This window comes from Lissotriton helveticus, chromosome 8 (genome assembly GCF_964261635.1).
Source record: "Lissotriton helveticus chromosome 8, aLisHel1.1, whole genome shotgun sequence".
NCBI classification, from domain to species: domain Eukaryota; kingdom Metazoa; phylum Chordata; class Amphibia; order Caudata; family Salamandridae; genus Lissotriton; species Lissotriton helveticus.
Genome location: NC_136069.1, coordinates 1,071,140,795 through 1,071,162,082, shown reverse-complemented (window position 1 = coordinate 1,071,162,082; position 21,288 = coordinate 1,071,140,795). Strand labels below are relative to the sequence as shown.

The window sequence follows — 21,288 nt, the reverse complement described above, 5'->3', positions numbered from 1 at the left end:
AGCTTCTAGCAAGCCACTCCCCCTCATTCTCATGAGATTCCTGTCCCACTTTGTACCAAGGTCACACCGTGGGTTGATCAGGCCTTTGTTATGACTCCGGCATAGAGTGAGCACATTCATCTGACAAGAACCGGTTTCTACTAGCACACAGAGTATAAAGCAAAACATTCAGCTCAGCAGCCCTGTGCCGGACAGAAAGGCCCAAAGCAAGATGGAACTGAAAAGCAAGATGACATGAGAGCATGTCAAAGGCAATAGTCAGCACTGCCGTAAAGCAAGGTAAAGTCAGAAAACAGAATGGTCAAAGCCAATAGTAAGAACTCATAATTCTCACCAATGCACAATACAACCACAACTGCACACCTTTAAATGCACATCCCACACACTCTGCTCTTGGCAAGGCTGTTCCACTCAGTAACATCTCCCACTGAAAGACAGCAAGATTACAGAACAGAAGAGAAACAGGCAAATGCAGAACCATCCTACATTAAGGGACACACTAAAATGAATTAAAATGGTGGTGGCAAGGGTCATCATAGGGTGCCAAAATCACAAGAGTGGCTCATTTATTACATTCCACCCCATGCCCCTTGACCATCACCATTCACATATATCAAAAACTGAATCACATAACTAAAGACATAAAAACTGCATTTCTCAACAAAAAAAACACAACTATGATTGAAAAACTCAGTAAAACCACAAAAGCATATGTCAAAGCAAGGTTCAACTGAAAGACACAATTGTCATCTCTCAAGTGAGAGCAAACCATCAAAAACTACATGTATACGCAAAATAAATGAACTTCTACTGCTAAGGCAGCCAAACTATTATGAATTGCCCGCTGAAAAATAAAAGTATTATCAACAGGTTTCTCCCTGTTCAGTCTCTAGCTCAGAAAATATCTGCTCAAATTGCAGTACAACATCTGCACACCTTCAAATGCACATCCCACACACTCTGCTCTTGGCAAGGCTGTTCCACTCAGTAACATCTCCCACTGAAAGACAGCAAGATTACAGAACAGAAGAGAAACAGGCAAATGCAGGACCATCCTACTTTAAGGAACACACTAAAATCAATTAAAATGGTGGTGGCAAGGGTCATCATAGGGTGCCAAAATCACAAGAGTGGCTCATATATTACAAGGTTACACTGCTTTGTCTTCGCCTGGTTCTTTGGAGTTTGAACAGCTAAGTCTACAAAGGAAGGTTTGTTCAGGTAAGTAGCTTTAGAATTAAAAGACAAATATGTCCAGTAATACTGAGAATATATAACAAGCATTGGCAAAGCCAATAGGTTTCACCTCTGCAAAATCTATTGGTTTTGACAATGGTTTTTAGACATAGTACACAGCACCACTAGCTGCTGTGCAAGATGCCTTAAAGTTTAAGAAAAACACTATGACGCTGTCAATGCTGTCCATATGAGAGCTGTTTTTCTAAAAACTTTAAGCCATTTTGTACAGCAGCCAGCACCTCTGTATGGTGCATGGTGCTCGTATTTCAGGGAGTAACTGTCCTGTTAAAATTCCATCTACACAATTGTTTCCGTCTCTTGGTTGTGCGGTGTTGTCTTTCGTACAACGAAAACATAGTTAGTAGTATGCTCAAAAGATGTATTGTTCAGCATTGTATTCTAGTTATTGTCTCCTTGGCTTATGCACAGAACAATGCTTTGATTGAGAGGAGGCGGGGGCAGCAACGGGAAAAAAGTGGGTTTAGGAGCAGCGACAATAAGTTGCGAGGAGAGAAGATGGCCTGCAGAAGTATTCGTATGGAGTGCTCAAAATGAAAACAAAAAAGTACCTTCATAGTGCGTAGCCAGTTGAAGGACTCTGGCCAGTGACCAGAAGCTGTACTTGGGCCAATCTCCATGCCACGTCATGGACAGGCAAAGTAGAGAGGGAAGACGTGCAGATGACTTTCTGACCAATCAGAAGCATGTAAATTAGAGCGATATTTAAATCACGAAGAGTAAGTAAAGGTAAGTATTGGGCGGGCTGTAAGCCCTAATTAAGATTTTACAAGCGCTATTCATTCTAAACCGAAAAAGCATTGGAATCATTTTCCTAAATATTGTGTTTTCCATGACCAGAAAAGCTATTTTATGTGATCCCTTGGAAATATTCAACTTCATAAAATATATATTTTTTGTTTGCTCTGTCTACATCTTCATTAAGAAGTCAAGGGGCACCAATTAAAGTCTTTAGTGCATCATGGTCACAGATTTCTTAATTGGAGCCTTTAGTTGGTTGGTCTCTAGAAAACTTTGACAGTCTTAGGTCTTTAATATTCCTGTCTATTCCTTCATGGTATTTATAGCTAGTATGGTCTGCTCTTTACCATTCCTTACTTACAAGGTAATGTTTTGGTGGTGATAACATCAGCCAGAAGGATCAGGGAACTACGTGCACTTTTGGCAATTCCTCTATTTATATTACTTTTTACAGTATGGATAGTTTGAAAACTTTCTCCTATGTTTCTACCAAAAGAAACTTCTCAATTTAATTTGTAATAGAACATAGGACTTCCATCATTTTTCTAATACTCAGGCACCAGAAGCGATAGTTCTACGTTATGGAGATCTCCATAGTAATTTATTGGTTTATGTACGTAGAATGATTAACTTTAGAACATGTGATGCCCTTTTTGTCATCTTTAGTTCCTCTAAAGGTATGATATGCAGTAACTGGTAGTTTGAACAGATGAGTTAGAAAAGCTATTTCTGAAGCATCAGTAGCTTTTAATGTCCTCATTACTATTACAGAGTCACACAGAGGAATAGTGACGTCCTGGGGTGAGGCTAGGGGAGTTACATTGAAAGAAGTATGTACAGCAGCTACTTGGTCTACCCCTGACACAGTTGTAAAGCACTGTAGACTACAGATTGGTAATCACTCTTCCATATAATTTGAAGAAGCTGTTTTGTGTTCAGTTTACTAAAGTTTTTGTTGTAACATTTCGGTGCAGAACAAAAAAAAGAAAAGGATCATGAATAATAATAAAAGAGACTGTTGTTATGTTTCTTATATATAGTATTGTTTGGTATTCCTCCATCATTAGGACTGGGATGAGAACATAATGATTAGTCAGTTAGGGCCTGAATACGATGTCGGTCGAAAAGTCTCCGACTGACAGCTGGATTCCCCTAGACCGTGTCGGAACCCCTCTACCTGACTTGGTCAGAATCGTTTCCGACCGACCGATTACGATGCTCGCGGTCACAAGGGGAACTGTTTGGTCATTCCGAATTGGTTCCGTCGTCACTTGGAGAATCTGAGTCAGTCGGAGCTGATTCGTTCTGCTCAATGGACAGCGTTCCGACCGACCGATTACGATGTCGGATTCCAGCAGCCTTTCTGACTCGATCAGTCCGACACGAAAAAGCTGTTGGAAACTTACTTTGGGGGCTCCTAGTAGGCACCCCTACACCCCGAGTCCTCCGGTTTGGGGTCGAGGGGATACTCAAGGTACCCCCTGTAAACCATGCAGAGTGTGGCAGGCACCATGGGGTGCCAGTGACAGGGTGCAAGGTTTTCCGCTGACACCCATTTTCCTCAGAGAGCCTGTGTTTTCGGTCTGAGCGGTGTTCAGAAGCATCATAATCGGTCGGGAAGAACCGCCCACTGCGAGACGGTCGGAACTGAATCCGACAAGGAGTTGGGCGTTTAGTTTCCAACCGACATTATAATAATGCCCCAACTTGTATCTTTATTACTCTGAACCTTTGCCTTCCTCCTCTCAATCCTGTTACCTCCCTCCGTATGTTGTATTACTGGCTATGTGTATACTGGGCGTAGGGAAGGGGAAAGGAACAATTTTAGCAGGAATCCAATGGTAGTGGTTAAAGAAAGATGAGGGATTCAATTTTAGGTATTGGTGTTCAACATTCGATTGTGGAGTCAACACTTAGAGTGTTCAATTTACACAATAAATGGAAGCAGTCTGAAAACTGTCTACGGACAAAAATGCGGTCAATCATTAAGGCTGTGATAAGGAAGGCCTTGACCCAGATTAGCAATGCTTATCTTAAAGTAACCTATCATCTGTCTGCCTGTAAATATATACACCTAACCAGTTGTCCCTGTTGTTTTAATGTATTTTTTGACAAATTCTAGACAAAAGGGAGTGAATTGTTTTTTGCATCTTTTAGTTTCTTAAAGGTTCTGGACATTTATTTCCTATGATTTTCCCTTAACATATTCACTTTTATGATTAGCATTAATTAATAAGACACAATTTGCTTACAGACACTCCTTTGATCGGACCTACAAAAATATGAGTCCTAACTTATTTTCCCTGAAGAACTTTGCTTTCGATGTCTATCCACATAGGTTGATACCTCTTACATGTTTTGCAGCTGCCCATATTAAATGTAGTAAACCTTTGTTATGGAGAGGATCACACCTCTCCCTTTCTCTGCTGGCTCTGGGTGCATTACTCTTTCACACACACATATCTCAAAAATATGTTAGATACAACTGGGCAAGGAAAATACAACTCATATGGTCTTATAGGTCTTTTTGCTTACTCTTGGGTCTCGTTGTCCCTATCTGCTCCTCTCAATCAGTTTAAACCCTCTCCTCAATGTCATCTACCTTTCCTCACTTTACTCTCTTGTGTACATCCAACCATTCACTCATCCATGAACTGAGCCATCCATCAGTGGACTTTCACACCATCCTTCCATGCACTATATCAACTCACCATTCACAACTCCTCCCACACTCTCCTATCGCTGTCTTATTCATCACACTACTTCATCCAGCCATGCACCCATGCTTCCATTCAAACACTCAATCACACACTCATATCTCTCTAAATTCAATAATTGAATCATTCTCAGTCACCCACTCACCCCATCCGTCAATTATGCACTTTCACTTTTATGGCAGACCTACTGGCTTTACCAATTTATCTCTCTCTCAATGTTCCTTCAATAGGAGGCTGTTTTGACTTTCCACTAGGTCTGTGCAGTAAACTCAGGTCCACTTGCTGAGTTTTTCCCACTCTGCGCTCAGTTTAGAGCGCAGAGATCCGAAAAACTTCACGGAGCGGAGTTTTTCCTCTCTCGCAGCTCACCAATGTTAAGTTGCTGAGAGAGGAAAATCCAATGCTAAACTACCTCCTGGGGAGATTTCTCAACGCGAGCGGTCACAGCAGGGCGCTAACACTCATGTTGACAAACCTGCCCCTCGCTTTGAGGAAACGCCTGCTCGAATAGAACATCTATCTATCTGGAGAAAACTGCGCCCTCTCGTGCTGCGCATGGTTTCGTTCATGCTGAGTTTACAGCACGGGACAAATGCCCAGCTCTAAAAATCAGCACAACTCACTCCTCCGCTTGCAAAACCTCCACACAGGTCTACTTTCCACCTTGGCATGTCTATGTAGCTGATTTAACTCTCTTGTGTTTTATAGTCTGTTGAGCAGAAGTACTTTAATGAGCGAATATTGAAACATCGATATGTAAAAGGTTTTGTGTGTTTTTGTTTTTTTGGGGAAGTTTTGGGCAATTAGTTCAAGAAAGCAAAATACTCACTGTAATTAATCTCCTAATTTCTCAACGCAGTTATCATTCCGTCATCTGTGTAGCGCTGGAGATCAAAAGGATTTAACACTAACCATTTTGGAGTGGATTATTTTTTTAAAAAGGATGCTATTTTTTTGAAGTCAGTAAATTGTTCACCATTACATTCTGGGAAGTTTTACTTTGGGTGATCTTATTCGGTTATTGATTCGTTTACGAATATGATATATTAATATATTAATACATTGGTCTTTTTTATACAGGAGGTTGCTGCCAAATAACCCCATCAGATATTGCTGGTCTACAACATGTTTTGAGATCCAATCTAAATAAGTAATGAGAGCTGACACAAGAAATCCATACACTGGAGGACGTACTCTTCTACTAGCTCCATAGGTCATCTATGGAAATTCCCACAATTTTGGTTTTCAATGCAGCGTATGCACATGTCTTCAAAATCTGTGGTTCTAAGTTCTCACTAGCAGTCGTTCCATGCAACATACTTTAGTTTTTCTGTAGAGCCACTCTTTTTAACTCATTTGGAAAAAAATCTTTATATTTGTTCCCTCAAAGGGAAACTGCAAGTACACAAACTGAATTTTCTGTACAGAATCATAGATGTTTTCATGTTTACTGATTTGATCGCTAAAATGTGTCTGGTATAAGTATATATTTTGAAAGTTTAACAGAACTATGTTCGCACCCATTTTCCTTTGTGAAATAAATGTGATAATTTTTCTTATGAATCTGTATGTTCAGGCAATATAGGCCAGATTCGCAAAAATGGGTAGAACTACACTTGTTCGTTTACACCTACGTTTGCTCCTTAGCAGCAGTGATATTTACAGCTTTCTCACAGCTCTCATATGTGTCATTTTACATACCCTGCAATTATGCATGTGTAAATACTTTACAGAAGTCCAATTGCACATACTAACGTTTTTGGGTGGGTTTTCTTCTCCAGCAGGAAATATTTTAGTTGGTTGAGAAATCCTTTCTGCTGCACCCCAACTAATGTTTTTTTTTTTTTTTTGGATTGTCAACAAGTTTTATTGCATATTCTGGAACTTACACAGCCTTTGTGCCACAACCCAGAGGCCGGCGGCCTATGTGTTTCAGTGCACTTTACAGAGGTCTATTGGCCAACAACCCAACGGGCAGGCAGCGTTAACGCACGTATTTACCATTCTTTACAGCATGTGTTCCTTGCAATAGAATCGTTAATACTTTCACTTATTTACATTATAAAACTACCCTCCCCCCCCAACATCTATCCAAGCAATTCTGTACACATTTTTGGGCATTCATAACTAATTTGCAATTCTGACCTGCACATTTATACTATCGGTAACCCGCCCATTGCGGTGTCCAACATGTCAAATACAATTTTAACCTTGATCCTGTTCTTCCACACTGCTTGTCACACCGGTAAGTACACCATGTTTCTCCCCACGTGGATTGTTTCAATTACAAGTCTCCTCAGCCAACCCGTGAATGGCTCCCAGATGTCAGACGGACGGGATCTGCTGGGCATTAATTACCAGAAAGTGGAAAACTGATCTCTGCAATAAGTGACTGCTTTTATCCATCCTGCTATCATGGGAGGTGCAGTTTTCTTCCAGTGTATGGCTACCTGCCGTTTTGCTAGCAGTAGTAACATGGCCGTGAGCTTGTGGGACTTCCTTTACATATCCTAGCAGCGCCACCTTTGGTGTTTCTGGTATCACGCCATTTATTATATGCCCTACGTATTCGAGTATTTCAACCCAATAGGTCGCTATAGGTCCACAGGCCCATGCGAGGTGAGCAAAGGTGGCATCTTGTGCTCCACACCTCCAGCATCTTGCATCTGGATGTAGCCCCATGCGGTGTAGCTGCTGCGGCGTGCGGTAAAGTCTATGTAAAAAATTAAAGTGAATTAGTCGTAGCCTGTAGTTTGTCGATAGCTGTTCAGGCTAGGAGCAGCAGAAGTGCCATTGTTCTTACGTTATGGTCAGGTCAGCCTCCCTATCCCAGTCCTCTGGACGTTGTACTAGTGACTGGGTAATCCCTCTGTGTCATGCTATATATATGTGTGATTAATTTGCGGGGGGACGAATTATTCAAAACATTCTCCAGAGCTGATAGGGTGGGCGGTTCAGCAGGGAACTTGGCAAATCTAGCTTTGCATGCTGCTCTGAGCTGATAATACAGCAGCATATCGGAGGCAGTAGGCTCCTGTGTGCCACACATATTTGACATTGTCAAAAATTCTACTTTCGGGAAAAGATCGCCCCCTGTCTCTAGTTTGTGCGCTTTAGCTCTTATCTTAATTGCCTTGTCCATTAAGGGGCCAATCAAGGGGTTAACTCCTATGGGCATAGACGGCGCATACATTACTTCTTGTTGCGCTCTCTTAGCTATACCCTTCAAGGCCCATCTCATCGTCTCCACCGTATCTATTTCTTCATGGGGTCATTGATATGGGGCGTATAGAGCCGTTTTCAGTGGCAGAGCTGCAACCTTATCTATTTCTATCACCACATGGGGCTGAAATGGCGTGGGGTGGTGCCAATAATGCAGAAATTGCGCCTGTGCACTGTCGGAGTATAATTCAAAATCTGGAGCAGCTAGCCCTCCTTGTATAAATGGTAGCCTCAGGACCCTTCATGAGACCCTGGGTTGTTTTCCCGCCCAGATTAATTCTTGCACGGTAGATCGTAGTCGTTTAAAAAATTGCAGGTTTAGGGGCGTGGGAATTGGTCTGGCAGCGCTATCTGGGGCAGAATGGGTTGCAATCTATTTGCTATTAATTTGGCATAGATTTTGGCGTCCAAATTTATAAGTGACAATGGACTATACGAATATGGATTAGTTGGGTCCTTGCCTGGCTTCACTATAGTGATGATTGTTGCCTCGCGAAGCATTGGGGGGAGTATACCAATTTTCATCGCCTCAAGAAAAACCTGTAACAGTCTGGGTTCCACGATTTCAGCGTATTCTTTGTAAAAGGCCGCAGCCAGGCCGCCCGCCCCTGGGGCCTTGTCAGCCGGCATGCTGTTTATTACTTGTCGTACATCTTCTGTCGTAATTGGCAGCTCCATATAATCCCTGCAAACCTCTTCTGCAGTCGCTCGTGCTGCTGACCGTGGGTGTGCCTCATCGTGGGATCCCTAGCGCTTTCTTCAGGGACGCTTGAGACGCTTTGAGACTTCACCTCGCCGGACCCGCTTCGCGGGTCCCGCAGCGCCTGGCCATCTGGGGCTGCTGGTTGTAGAGGTACACGGCTGAGGAGCGGGCAGGCAGAGGAGCCGGCGGGGCTGCGAGCACAGGCAGGGACTCCAGTATCCAGGAGCCCCTGCGCGCCCATTGCTCACACCTGGGCTGCTCTCCCCGCTGGCCACGCCCCCGCCTGGAGTTGAAAATCGGGCTGAATCTATCGACCTGTGGAATCCCTGCAAACCTCTTCTGCAGTCGCTCGTGCTGCTGACCGTGGGTGTGCCTCATCGTGGGATCCCTAGCGCTTTCTTCAGGGACGCTTGAGACGCTTTGAGACTTCACCTCGCCGGACCCGCTTCGCGGGTCCCGCAGCGCCTGGCCATCTGGGGCTGCTGGTTGTAGAGGTACACGGCTGAGGAGCGGGCAGGCAGAGGAGCCGGCGGGGCTGCGAGCACAGGCAGGGACTCCAGTATCCAGGAGCCCCTGCGCGCCCATTGCTCACACCTGGGCTGCTCTCCCCGCTGGCCACGCCCCCCGCCTGGAGTTGAAAATCGGGCTGAATCTATCGACCTGTGGAATCCCTGCAAACCTCTTCTGCAGTCGCTCGTGCTGCTGACCGTGGGTGTGCCTCATCGTGGGATCCCTAGCGCTTTCTTCAGGGACGCTTGAGACGCTTTGAGACTTCACCTCGCCGGACCCGCTTCGCGGGTCCCGCAGCGCCTGGCCATCTGGGGCTGCTGGTTGTAGAGGTACACGGCTGAGGAGCGGGCAGGCAGAGGAGCCGGCGGGGCTGCGAGCACAGGCAGGGACTCCAGTATCCAGGAGCCCCTGCGCGCCCATTGCTCACACCTGGGCTGCTCTCCCCGCTGGCCACGCCCCCCGCCTGGAGTTGAAAATCGGGCTGAATCTATCGACCTGTGGAATCCCTGCAAACCTCTTCTGCAGTCGCTCGTGCTGCTGACCGTGGGTGTGCCTCATCGTGGGATCCCTAGCGCTTTCTTCAGGGACGCTTGAGACGCTTTGAGACTTCACCTCGCCGGACCCGCTTCGCGGGTCCCGCAGCGCCTGGCCATCTGGGGCTGCTGGTTGTAGAGGTACACGGCTGAGGAGCGGGCAGGCAGAGGAGCCGGCGGGGCTGCGAGCACAGGCAGGGACTCCAGTATCCAGGAGCCCCTGCGCGCCCATTGCTCACACCTGGGCTGCTCTCCCCGCTGGCCACACACCCCTGTCCACCAACCAATTACTAACACTGATAGGGAAAAAAACGGACTGAGACACCCGCGTCGCGGGAGCGCGCGGGAGGGCGCCGGGAGAAGCCCGGGACAAGGGCGGGACCGTCTGTGGCCGTCCGGGGCCGAAGGAGGCCGGGCTGGGCCACCTCTCTTACCAGCGTCCCACATCTTCTATCCCAGTAAGTGACATTGAAACTCCAGTTTGTTTTGAGATCAATATGGCATTGTCTACAATTACAAGCTCTGTCAACAGCCACTTGATAACTCCTCCTGTAGAGTCAGGTCCACTGGCAATTGGCCCCCTAGATAAATTCTTTTTCAACCGCTCAATGACATTAGATAAAGAGCTAACCTTGGCAGAGAAGCGCGCAGAGCGTAGATTATCAATTGAAATACTTAAGAACTCAACGGACAAGTTTCCTAATCTAGCTTATCCCACCCTGGTAACCCCCTTATCATCAGTGAACCTCCCAGTCACAAATGAACATTTTGTGGTCCAGGTTTGAAAAATAAATAAGTGTGTTGCGATAGATTCAAATAATCCATGTGGTAGTAAATCGCAACCTACACTGCACCCTAACTCTGGTCTCCAGGTTACATTGGCCCATCCCAAAATTGGGTCCAAAAGGAAACAGACAGCTTCTGTAAAAAAATGTAAAAAGGCCGTCAAACCCCCACAAAAATTCAGGAAGTTACACAAACTCGCGAACATTGGAAAGGTTGTTACCAAAGAAGTTCAAAGTACAGAAAGTGTCACACCTACGATTCTTGTATCCCTGGATTGCCAAGACAAAGTGGACAATTCTTGTACTGTTTCCAATGTACTATGTAAAGAAAATGCTCTATCACTTGCAAATGTACTCCCAGAATTGGAAAAATTGTTTAGACTACTACTTACCCCTATTGAGGATAGAATTGCCAAGCTTGCAGATAGGCTAAATCATTTTGAACAGATAACATTAGACAATTTCTATTCAACAAAATCTCTGATTAAAGCAAATAGGGTGGAAGCGAATACAAATCCTCAGGTCATTAACAACCCTGTTATCCAGGATAAGGGAAGAAACCCCCGAAATAACTCTCCTTTACCTTCAAAACAAAGTAAACCTACAGCCAAAGCTACTGTAAAAACCTTAGATAGAGCTGAGAGCGCGACCACTGGTCCTGAACCATCTCAGTCGACCATAACACATCTTACACAGCCCACAATACCCCAGACACAAAATCCACCGGCCGCTGTGAATGCTGTGGCTATATCGTGTCACCAAGTGGGTAAAGTACCAACACCTGTAAATGTAACTAATAACACACAGATAGCTCCAAACATCCCGGGGGGAGGGAATAGGGCTAACGTATGCCCGATGGTAGGTAAAACTTTAGTATCGTCCCAAACAAATAACAAACCACAGGCGCAGAAGCCTGCCCCCCAACATGTCCCCCAAGTTCCCAAACCTATCCCACCGCCCTTGGCAAAGCCACTCCATAGAAAACCCCCAATTAATCTCACCCCAGACTCCTTCCCCTACGTGGCAGTTCTTATCAATGTACCACCATTACCTCCAGGACAGAGAGAAACATTCCAGATGCTTAAAAACAAGACCATGCACTGGTTAAAGGAAAACCGTCCTCTGCCTGGTGATATCGACGGGCTAATAATAGGGGCAAGGAGAATAGATTGGATGGGATACACACCAAAAACCTTGGGGGGGGATTGTATTGTGCTTAATTTTCAAGACCCAAGGGTGGTGGGATGGATAACAAGGCAGGGATGGGGAACAAACAAGGGTGGTATCGGCATTGTGGACCTCACCTTTTTTTACCCCCGATCCACAAGTGTAACGACTAGCCTACTCAATGAACCCATAATCCCCCCTACTGTATCATGGCCAGTCAATCCTTTACCACCTCGTCCTGTTGGTCATAATCATACCTTATATACATATTACAACCCCCATGTAGGATGGCAGGACCCGGGATGGGGATATTGACAAACCAGTATAGATAGTATAGGTGGGACTATAAACGAGCCAAAAGGGCCATTTGATGTTTATGGTAATACAATTGTTACAAACCTATCGGTCAACAATATCGAGACGGGGGGTTTGGCTGAAGAAGGTGGTTTTAGGCTGGGAACCCTAAGTACAAATGTTATGACAACATACCCAGCAATAGTTGACTTGACTGTCGATCCAATAGATGACCTAGAAAGGCTGACCAGTCCTACGGAAAGCCCAATGTTAGCCCGAGTATTCCCATCCATTAATGCTCGAGACGGGACAAATGCTGGCATAGGTACGCTTTTATCTTGGAATGTTGCCGGGTTGGCTAGCAAGTTGGATTCCTAATCCTGGGTGAATTTCATAAGTGGTTTTGACATTTGTTGTTTCCAAGAAACCTGGGCTTGTGATCCCCTCTTTTGCCTAGGTTACCTGAATTATTGTATACCTGCTTCAAAAGGGGGAAGAGGGCGGCCCAAGGGAGGCCTAACTGTTTGGGTTAGACAGGACCTGCACATCAACATCAAAATGCTGGACCTGGGAGATAGTGATCTGCAAGCATTAAGAATCCCCGTAGCTAAGGGCCAACCAATAGACTTATATAATGTCTATGCGAGAGGTAATAATGTAACCAATTTACCCACTATTGAGCTGTTGTCTGCTGCCATTGAGGCCAATTCCCAGGAAAGTGTAATGATAATTGTTGGGGACCTAAACAGGACTTTTGAACCTTTGGACTGTACAAATGACCTCCTGGAGAGTGAAGAGGACAATCTCTGGGGAGTACCATCTCTATGCCTAAAACCTGTGAAGCGATGGACAAAAGAGATCTTATTACTAAATGGAATTTGTTTGGAACATGGTTTAAGAGCACTGAATGGGAGGACACCTGGGGACAAGGAGGGCAGCTACACTTTTGACAATGGTATCAATAGGAGCCGAATTGACTACATTTTGTGTAGTCTCCAGTTGTGGAACGGGGTTGTCGATATGGCTGTTAGGCCCCGGGTTGAAAGTGACCACAACCCCCTATGTGTGACCCACAGGTGGTGGAATACTGGTGCAGGAAAACCTTTAGAGACATATGATGAAACCCCTGTAATGAGTAACGATGAGCGCAGGTTAAAATGGCCCAAGGTACTGGCAAATGAGGCCACTATGACTTACATCAGTAATGAGGTTGATAGTGCAATTTCCGCGATGGAAGCAGCGGTTCCAGTGGTTCCAGGGGACAGTGGCATCACCGAAATCCACAATAAGTTATTCTCCCTCCTGAGACCATGTTTTTTTATCAAAAAAAGGAAAGGGAAGAAAGCTAAGGAAGTGGGCAGGTGGTTTGACAATCACTGTAGAACAGCACGTCTAGACCTGGGACAAGCCATAAGGAACAGGGACCGCGCTGCAGTGATAAAGAATAGGAAACTGTACAAATTAGCCATCTATCGTGCCAAAAAGAAATGGGACGAAGACCACTGGGCAGAATTAAAAGAGGCCTCTGATAATAAAGACTCAATGTTATTCTGGAAAATCATCAAGTGGGGTAGTGGAGCAGGTCCTGCGAAGCCAGACAATAACGTAGCAGAGGAAGCTTGGGTTGATTATTTTGGACCACAGTATGCGAAAGGTAACCATCCCATGGCAGCTGATAGTATAATACCGGTTTATGCAACCGATAACCTATTCTCCCTCAGAGAAGCGGAAATTGCCATTTGTTCCGCGAAATGCGGGAGGGCGCCAGGTCCAGATGGTATTCCCCCCGATATCTTCAAACACGACGTAACTAGATGGGCGAGATATACTCTCCTTGTAGTAAATGCCCTAGCGAAGGGGGCAGAGGTCCCAGACATTTGGAAGGGTGCAACCATTATCCCAATCCACAAAAAGGGCGATCGCTCACTGCCAGCTAATTATAGGCCTATAAGCTTAATAGCCACCATACAGAAAGTAGTTGGGAGAATGGTAACAAACCAGCTTATGGAATGGGTAGAAGACAACAACGCCCTCTCTCCATACCAAGCGGGATTCAGGCGAGCAACCAGTACCATCGATCAGGTCTTCCGCTTCACCATATTGCGGTGGAAGACCGTTATACTGGGAAGGGGCTGCCTGTATGTCGCGTTTGTCGACCTGCGGGCGGCGTTCGACTTAGTCCCCCGGTACAAGCTATGGTCGGTTCTTCAAAAGCTGGGGATTCCTGCTGATCTGCTAACATTGATCATGCGACTGCATGAATCCAACTTCGCCAGAGTCCAGTGGGGTGGAAGCGGGGAGACAACAGCGGATTTCCCTGTGGAAAGGGGAGTCCGACAAGGCTGTTCCATGGCCCCTCTACTTTTCTCGTTATTTATTAACGGTATCGTCGAGAGAATGTTGAAGGCTAGTGTAGATGCCCCATCGTTAGCGGACACCAGGGTTCCGATCCTGATGTTCGCTGACGACACTCTTATTCTGTCTAAGACCCCCATGGGGCTGCAACGTGCATTAAACATTTTCGAGGCTTTTTGCATGGAGCATGGGCTAGAGGCAAATGTGGGAAAAACAAAACTAATGGCCTTTTCCACAGGGCGCAGGAGTTATCCCAAGGTAACCCTAAATAGCAGTAGGCTAGATATTGTTACTGAATTCACGTATTTGGGTTTACAGATCGCAGAGGGTATTGGCTGGATGCATCATGTGGATAAAGTGGTCTTAAAGCACCAGCAGCTTTCAGGTGCTCTAAGGGGGGAGCACCGTAAATCCAAAACAAAACCTATAAAACCCGCAACAACAGTGTATGATGCGAAGGTTTTGGGTGCCACTCTATATGGTGCGGAGCTATGGGCCTGGGATAGTCTAGTGGCTCTTCAGACTTCCGAGAATAAGTTCATGCGCGGGATTACAGGACTCCCACAGAGCACCCCCCTAATCCCATTGTTTCTGGAGCTGGGTAGACGTACCATTGTAGACAGAGCCCGATTACGCCCAGTCCTCTACTGGAGACGCCTCTGGACGACTCCAGAAATAAGACAATATGCTGAGGGTTTTCTATGGATAATCAAGGAAGATACCTTCCATAAGATAAAATGGTTAAAACACCTGAAGACCATGCTAGTAAATCTAGGGTTTTCAAATCTTTGGAACAACCCCGAGGGAGAGATCTTCCCTAGTAAAGAAGCCCTCAAAGGACAATATTGGGATTGGGTGGGTGGCAAGATGCTGAAAGACACCAGGGCTGACTCTATGTCTGGCCGCTTCCTGGAGACAAAAATCCTTCCAGTCCTAGAAAATTACTGGGATAACATCACGGTACCTATGGACAGGAAACTTGTCTTTCAGTTTAGATCAGGTTCTATCCCCCTTAAGAAACTGACATCTGGCTGGCACAGACCCACCAACAACTTATGTCCAGCATGTGAAAATGCTGAGGAGAGCATAGGTCATTTCCTCTTCGTATGTCAAGCTTACGCAAATCCGAGGAGAAAATGGCTCTCGCCGGTATGTAAAAACCTGGGGACACGAGACAGTGCAGTGGCTCTAAGAATCCTACGTACAACAAACCAGGATTCGATAGTCATAGGGGTAGCTAAATACCTGGGTTGGGCTTGGGCAATTAGACGACGGTCCTTGGGGGGTAGCAGGTAATTAGGTATTCCTTTTAATAATGTTTTATGTAACATCATCGGTATAAATGGTTTTTATAAGTAAAAGTAGTATGAGCTGTACTCCATGTTTAATGTATTTTTATTCTGTAACTACATATTATTGTGTAACTGTTTTGATTTTATGTGCTTTTATGAGAACTGTCTCGAATAAAGCTTATACAAACAATATTCCCTGGCGCCGTTATTAAACCATGCCAGAGCCACGTCATCTAAATATTTATTTATGTCAACCTGGACCGGGTCTGTGTGTGAGGTATAAAATCGCCCATTAAAGCGCGCCATTTCGAGTAGAATATCTGGTGGTGCTCTCACCATGCCCCGTCTTCGGAGCACAATTCAGTTATGTCAACTTCAAAAACGTCTTTATTTCAGCCATTCTGGCAATAAAAGAGTGCAGAGAAAAACATGATAAGAGCATTATATATAAAATCCATTCACAATAACATGATAAAATCCATGGAAACATATTTACATCTTTGCATGTGAAATTTGATTCAAAGTAAAATGATCCTTAGAGTTCGATATCAATTAATTGGCGACGCTTGGACCACATGGCTAACAAATACTTAGAAGGTGCAAATACAATACAACTGGATGTGGCAGTCTTAAAAATTCTAAAAGCAGGTAAACAATGTTTAAAACCTAAATTTCTGCAGAGTGGAACCAGCCAAAACTTCCTAGATTTGATGTAAGCTGGGCAGAAGAAGAGAACATGAAGTTCATCCTCTGTGTCACAGCTGCATCCTGGGCATGATTTATGGGTAGAGGCTGTCCATTTACCAGTAAATGCTTTTAGAGTTAAGGTGCCATATCTCCATTGTAAAAAAAGTTTCCTTGCTAAAATCGGACAAACACCATCCATAAAATTCTCGAATGAGTACGAATTTTTGAAAGCTAAAAAAGATTTAGTCAAAGTACCAACATTAGAGGCACAGATAACAGAATTGAGGTTTTTTTCCATAAAAATCAGAGTTAGTGACTTACGCGAAACTTCACAACAGCCACTTTCCGGATTATCCCACAGGGCGAATAGGCCTAGTCTTGAAAATTCATGTTTTATAAATGCCAACCAAGTAATTTTTGCAGAGCTATTATAACTTAATATCAGCTTAACCTCTTGCCTGTAGTGTAACAAAGCTGTCATTGTCCAAAGCCTGCACCAGAACCTAAGGGGCTTAAGTGCTAGCTCATCTTCCATTGGGCCAAGTCCTAAATCTAACCTTAGTGGGAGGAGCGGGGTACTCTGAGGGAGTGTCAGCAACTGCCTTAAAAATTTAGTTTCTGTTTTGGCAATAGCAGACCCACATAATTGCCCCCACAACTCCCCATCATAGAGAGCAGCAGCCCTTGCTTGTGTCTTGTAAATCTAGGCTGGGCTCACTGGCTTGTATGTGGATGTGTTTGAGACCTTGAGAATACCGCCCGCCAGCTGTGACAATTTCAGTTCGGATTTGACCTGTTGGGGTCCCCAAGAAAGTTTTTCATGTAGAGTGACCCCAAGATATTGAAAGGTCGCAACCCTTTCCAACCTCACACTACCCAGGGTCAGAATCGGACGGGGGGTTAAATATCATACATTTTGTTTTATTGGCATTTATCTCAAGGCCATGACTATGACAAAAGTCCACAAAGCCATTCAGTACGCGTTAAATTCCCATGGGGGACTTGGAGAGGAGGAGCGTGTCATCAGCGAACATGATCGCCGGGACCCTCCTTCCTGCCAACCTTGGGGCGTCATTATTGGGGATGTTGTCCAGGTGTGAAATAACACCATTAACGTAGAGGCAGAACAGGGTCGGTACCAGGACACAGCCCTGTCTCACACCTCTACCAACAGGGAACCTTGGTGACAGCACACCATTCCTACCACATCTAACCTGTGCGAAATTCCCCTCATGTAGCCTCATCAGCACATGCAAGATTTGTGGCGGAACCCCAAGTTCATTAAGTACCCCCCAAAGTTTGCCCCGTGGGACTAGATCAAACGCGGACCGGAGGTCCACGAACACCATGTAGAGTCTGCCACCCTCGATCTTTGCCGTTTTCCAATACAATAGTATCAGGTGAAAGATCTGGTCCTGGTGGACGTGTTCCTCCTGAACCCCGCCTGAAGAGGACTTAGAACGTCATGTTCCTCCATCCATTCTAGCAAGCGATCCAGAATGAGCCGCGCAAAGATTTTTTGCGGAACATCTATGAGGCTGATGGGCCTGTAATTGGCTGGGAGCAGAGGAGAGCCTTGCCCACTGCAAGTTTGCCTATCGCATGGAATACCTCCCCCAAGGTAAACTCTAATGTATTGTGTTGGTTATTTGAAACTGCGGGTGCCGTGAGACCATCTGTTACATGGTCATCTAAGTATAGAGCTTTAAAATGTGCTTCCCAGACCGATGGCTCAATATTGGGTTCTACTGCTGGTTTTGGTTCCCCTGAGCCTGTGCTGACTAATGTCCAGAATCTGCGGACATCCCTTGATTCCAGAGCAGTGGTCAAATTAGACCACCTATCCATTACCCATTGTCTCCTTGTAGCGCATTCTCAGAGCACGGATTTTAGAAGTATTACTAGCTGACTTTACTGCCAGAATGATCTCCGCCTTAGCCTTTCTACAGGCTGAGTTGTACCAGGACGAAGCTGGTGTTCTTTTCCTCCTCACCGGGACCTGGGGATTAGGAACCTCTGACAGACTTAAAACCAAGTCCGAATGGATAGACCGTAATGTTCTGTTAAAATCTACATTTGAGGTTTGAGTGATTAAGGCCTCAACCTCCAATAGTCGAGGGAGAACTCGACTATATAGTTTAGCTAAGTCATCTGGGGACCCCAACAATTTACCCCATTTTACCCTGCGTCTATTATTTGATAAAAGCAACCCTTCACCTGTTTCATTCGAATCAGGAATTGGAGTTTCCATCGAGCCCGGAAAAACCATTTCCAAGGATAGAGCGTTGTGATCACTGTCTTTCCTGGGAATTACCCTAAAATCAATAACTTTGGACCACATCCTTGTTTCAACAATGATGAAGTCCAAACGAGATTCTTGGCCCCTCTTATTGAAAGTACAGGTTGATGGAGTGTCGGACGATGTTCGCCCGTTGCAGGCCCTTAAGGAGTTGTTTAAGCTAAGGGCCATGATCTGGACCGCCAAGGGGGCCAAGATTTTGGGCGTGGAGATTGACAAGGTGGAATAGCCCAAAAATCATCCTCGCCCATAAGGGCACCCTCACTCATTCCCAAAAGTGGCTCATAGTGACAGTTCACATCACCAGCCACCAAAAGGTGGCAATCACTAGGCAGTGTATTCAGGAAATGGGATAAAGCATCAATGGTTGAGGACTCAGATGCCAGACTAACGGGGCGTGAATATACATTCACAATGGCTAGTTTAAAGGAATTTGACAATTTAATGACTATACACTGTATATCGTCACAGTAAGTGACCAAATTCTCCGCCATAAAACCGAGATGGAGAGCGACCCAGATGGTGAGGCCACCTGAAGGTCGTCCTTTCCCTCCCCACCTGGCAGGAAATTGGAATGTGGCAAATCCTGCTCTATAGTGTTCATCCCTGGCCCAAGTCTCTTGAAAGAGACAAATATCATAATGGTCCACCAGGGACCCCCACTCTGTACAATTTAATGTATGCGTCAGGCCCACCACATTCCACGATAGTTCTGTCATCGACCTCAATGGAATAACATTGCTGACGACTACAGCACTATCCATAGCTACTCCTCTGCAGGGATCCCGAGCGGGGGACTGCGCTATAGGAGGCAACACTGAAAGTTGAAAATATTTGTAAAGCGCTCTGTGGCCATGCGGCTTCCTGGCACTGGGCTCCCCAGTTCCTCAAGGCCCATCAACCCATCAGGCACCTGGATGTAAGTAAGGGGATCTATTAACATGGTAGGCGAACCACTGCTAGGGAACTCCGAGACTCCATCCAACTTTACGGAACCCGTATGTTGGAAAAAGGAGACGGTATCAGACTATGCTTTAGTCAGTCTACCATATCCAGGCTACTAAACCGATTGTGGATGGGTAAGTAGCTCTGAACCGTTGTTCGCCCGTACCAGCCACTCTCTAGTCTACCTCTGCCACGATGCGTAACCAGGGACCATTCGCCTCCACAATCTGATGATTCGTTAGAAGGATAAAAGAAAGACAATGGAAGGGATTGGATAGCAGAACCGGTACTGTGTGAATTCCAGCTACAAATATACTCCACAGTTCGAGGGTCCCTAAAGTTAACCAGCACACAGTCGCCTGTAATAGTTTTAGGACTAAGAGCCACCCAGGAAAGCCTACGTACCATCAATATTTCGCTAATAATGTGTGTGGGTAGTGGTCTGTTTATGTTATGCCAGTGGGTTACCTTCTTTTTTTGAGACAAAAACGATTCCTGAGCTGAGTTACTTATTTCAGGAACCCCTGTCAGTACTACCAAATATGGGCTAGTTTCAGGCGGTAAATCGATTCTGGAGGCAGCCTGAGGTGCTGCTGCAACTGAAATCTGCCCGTTCTCCTTTGGTTTTACTGTGGATGCTGGAAAATTAATTCTCGGGTTTTTGGATAATGCAGGCAGGGCATCTGTTGTAATACTGGATGAGACTCTAATGGAATCTGAGGTTGGCAACACAGTAGAAGGAAGGGCATTATCCGTTACAGACCCGTCCGAAGCAGAATTCAAATGGACACTACTCGATTGTGAGCCAATTGACCTTGTCTTGTCTACACTCCCCCATAAGACTAGCTCAAGCTGAGTAAGCTGGCACTCAATTCGCCCTAGTCTCTCTTCCAGCGGCCCAAGTGTGGATCTCAGCAAGGCACCCAATTTTTTTAACAAATGGTCCTCAGACATCATGGTACCACTTGCAAGCTGGTCCACGTCTGGGTCCACTGGCCCTGGGCTCACTACAATTGGTGGTAAAGGGCCATGGCCATGTCTGGACAAATCACTCATAGCATCACACACATTGTTAGTAGATGTAATGTCACTGTGACCCAACCCTTTTGCAAGTTTAGACTTTCTTCCACAATTAGCACCCATGGCTGTGCGCTTTCTTTTTGGTTTTGCACCCGCATGTCTCTCCCGAGGAATTCGATCACTTGATATCTCGGGCAAACAAGGCAGAATAAGAGGATCATTAGAACTCGGGGCTTCCGATGTTTGTGAGCAAGCAATCAATGAATGATGTTCAAACTCCTGAGAACAGGGTGGGGTATGAGCAATGACCGGTACAAGAGTTAAGTTTGCCTGGCTATCCCGCTCAGGTGAAGAAACAGTAGCAAAATGACCCATTGAGGAACGTTTGGCCATGGCAAGGTCTTGCGACACCCTACGCTCGATTAGAGTTATCCCTTGATCAATAACTAAGTTGGCTCTAGTTATAAAATTGTCCAGAATTCCTGTTAGTTGGCCTCTAGCTGCCATAGTTTTATTCCTTGTTTCACGTGCAGCCATACTGCTAATCAGGGGATCGGCCACAGGATACTTACAACATGCGCAGGGAGAGGGAGATCAGCTAAACAGCGAAAGAGGGATGGCCTGGTCCGGTCTCTCTCGGTCTGGAACAGGCTAAAACGCGCCCGGCACACGCCTGAGCGCATTCCGCGACGTGGGGGGCGTGGGTCAAGATATAGGGCGTGTAGGGGGCGGGAAGAGGCACCAGCGTCAGGGCTGCTGGT

At 45.6% G+C, this 21,288-nt stretch overlaps 1 protein-coding gene across 6 annotated transcripts in view; it reads left to right on the top strand.

Annotated features, from left to right (window-relative positions):
* LOC144773109 (betaine-homocysteine S-methyltransferase-like) overlaps positions 1 to 21,288 on the top strand; it is a 656,112-nt gene that overhangs the window by 441,209 nt on the left and 193,615 nt on the right. For 2 of the 6 annotated variants that reach the window (XM_078657968.1, XM_078657965.1), the window contains one exon: positions 5,796 to 6,270. The exons of the other annotated variants lie outside the window; for them this stretch is intronic. In XM_078657968.1, the coding sequence (XP_078514094.1) occupies positions 5,796 to 5,865 (70 nt within the window). In that variant the 3' untranslated portion in view covers positions 5,866 to 6,270. Of the gene's footprint in view, positions 1 to 5,795; positions 6,271 to 21,288 lie in introns of those variants that run through there. 6 annotated transcript variants of the gene reach the window in all.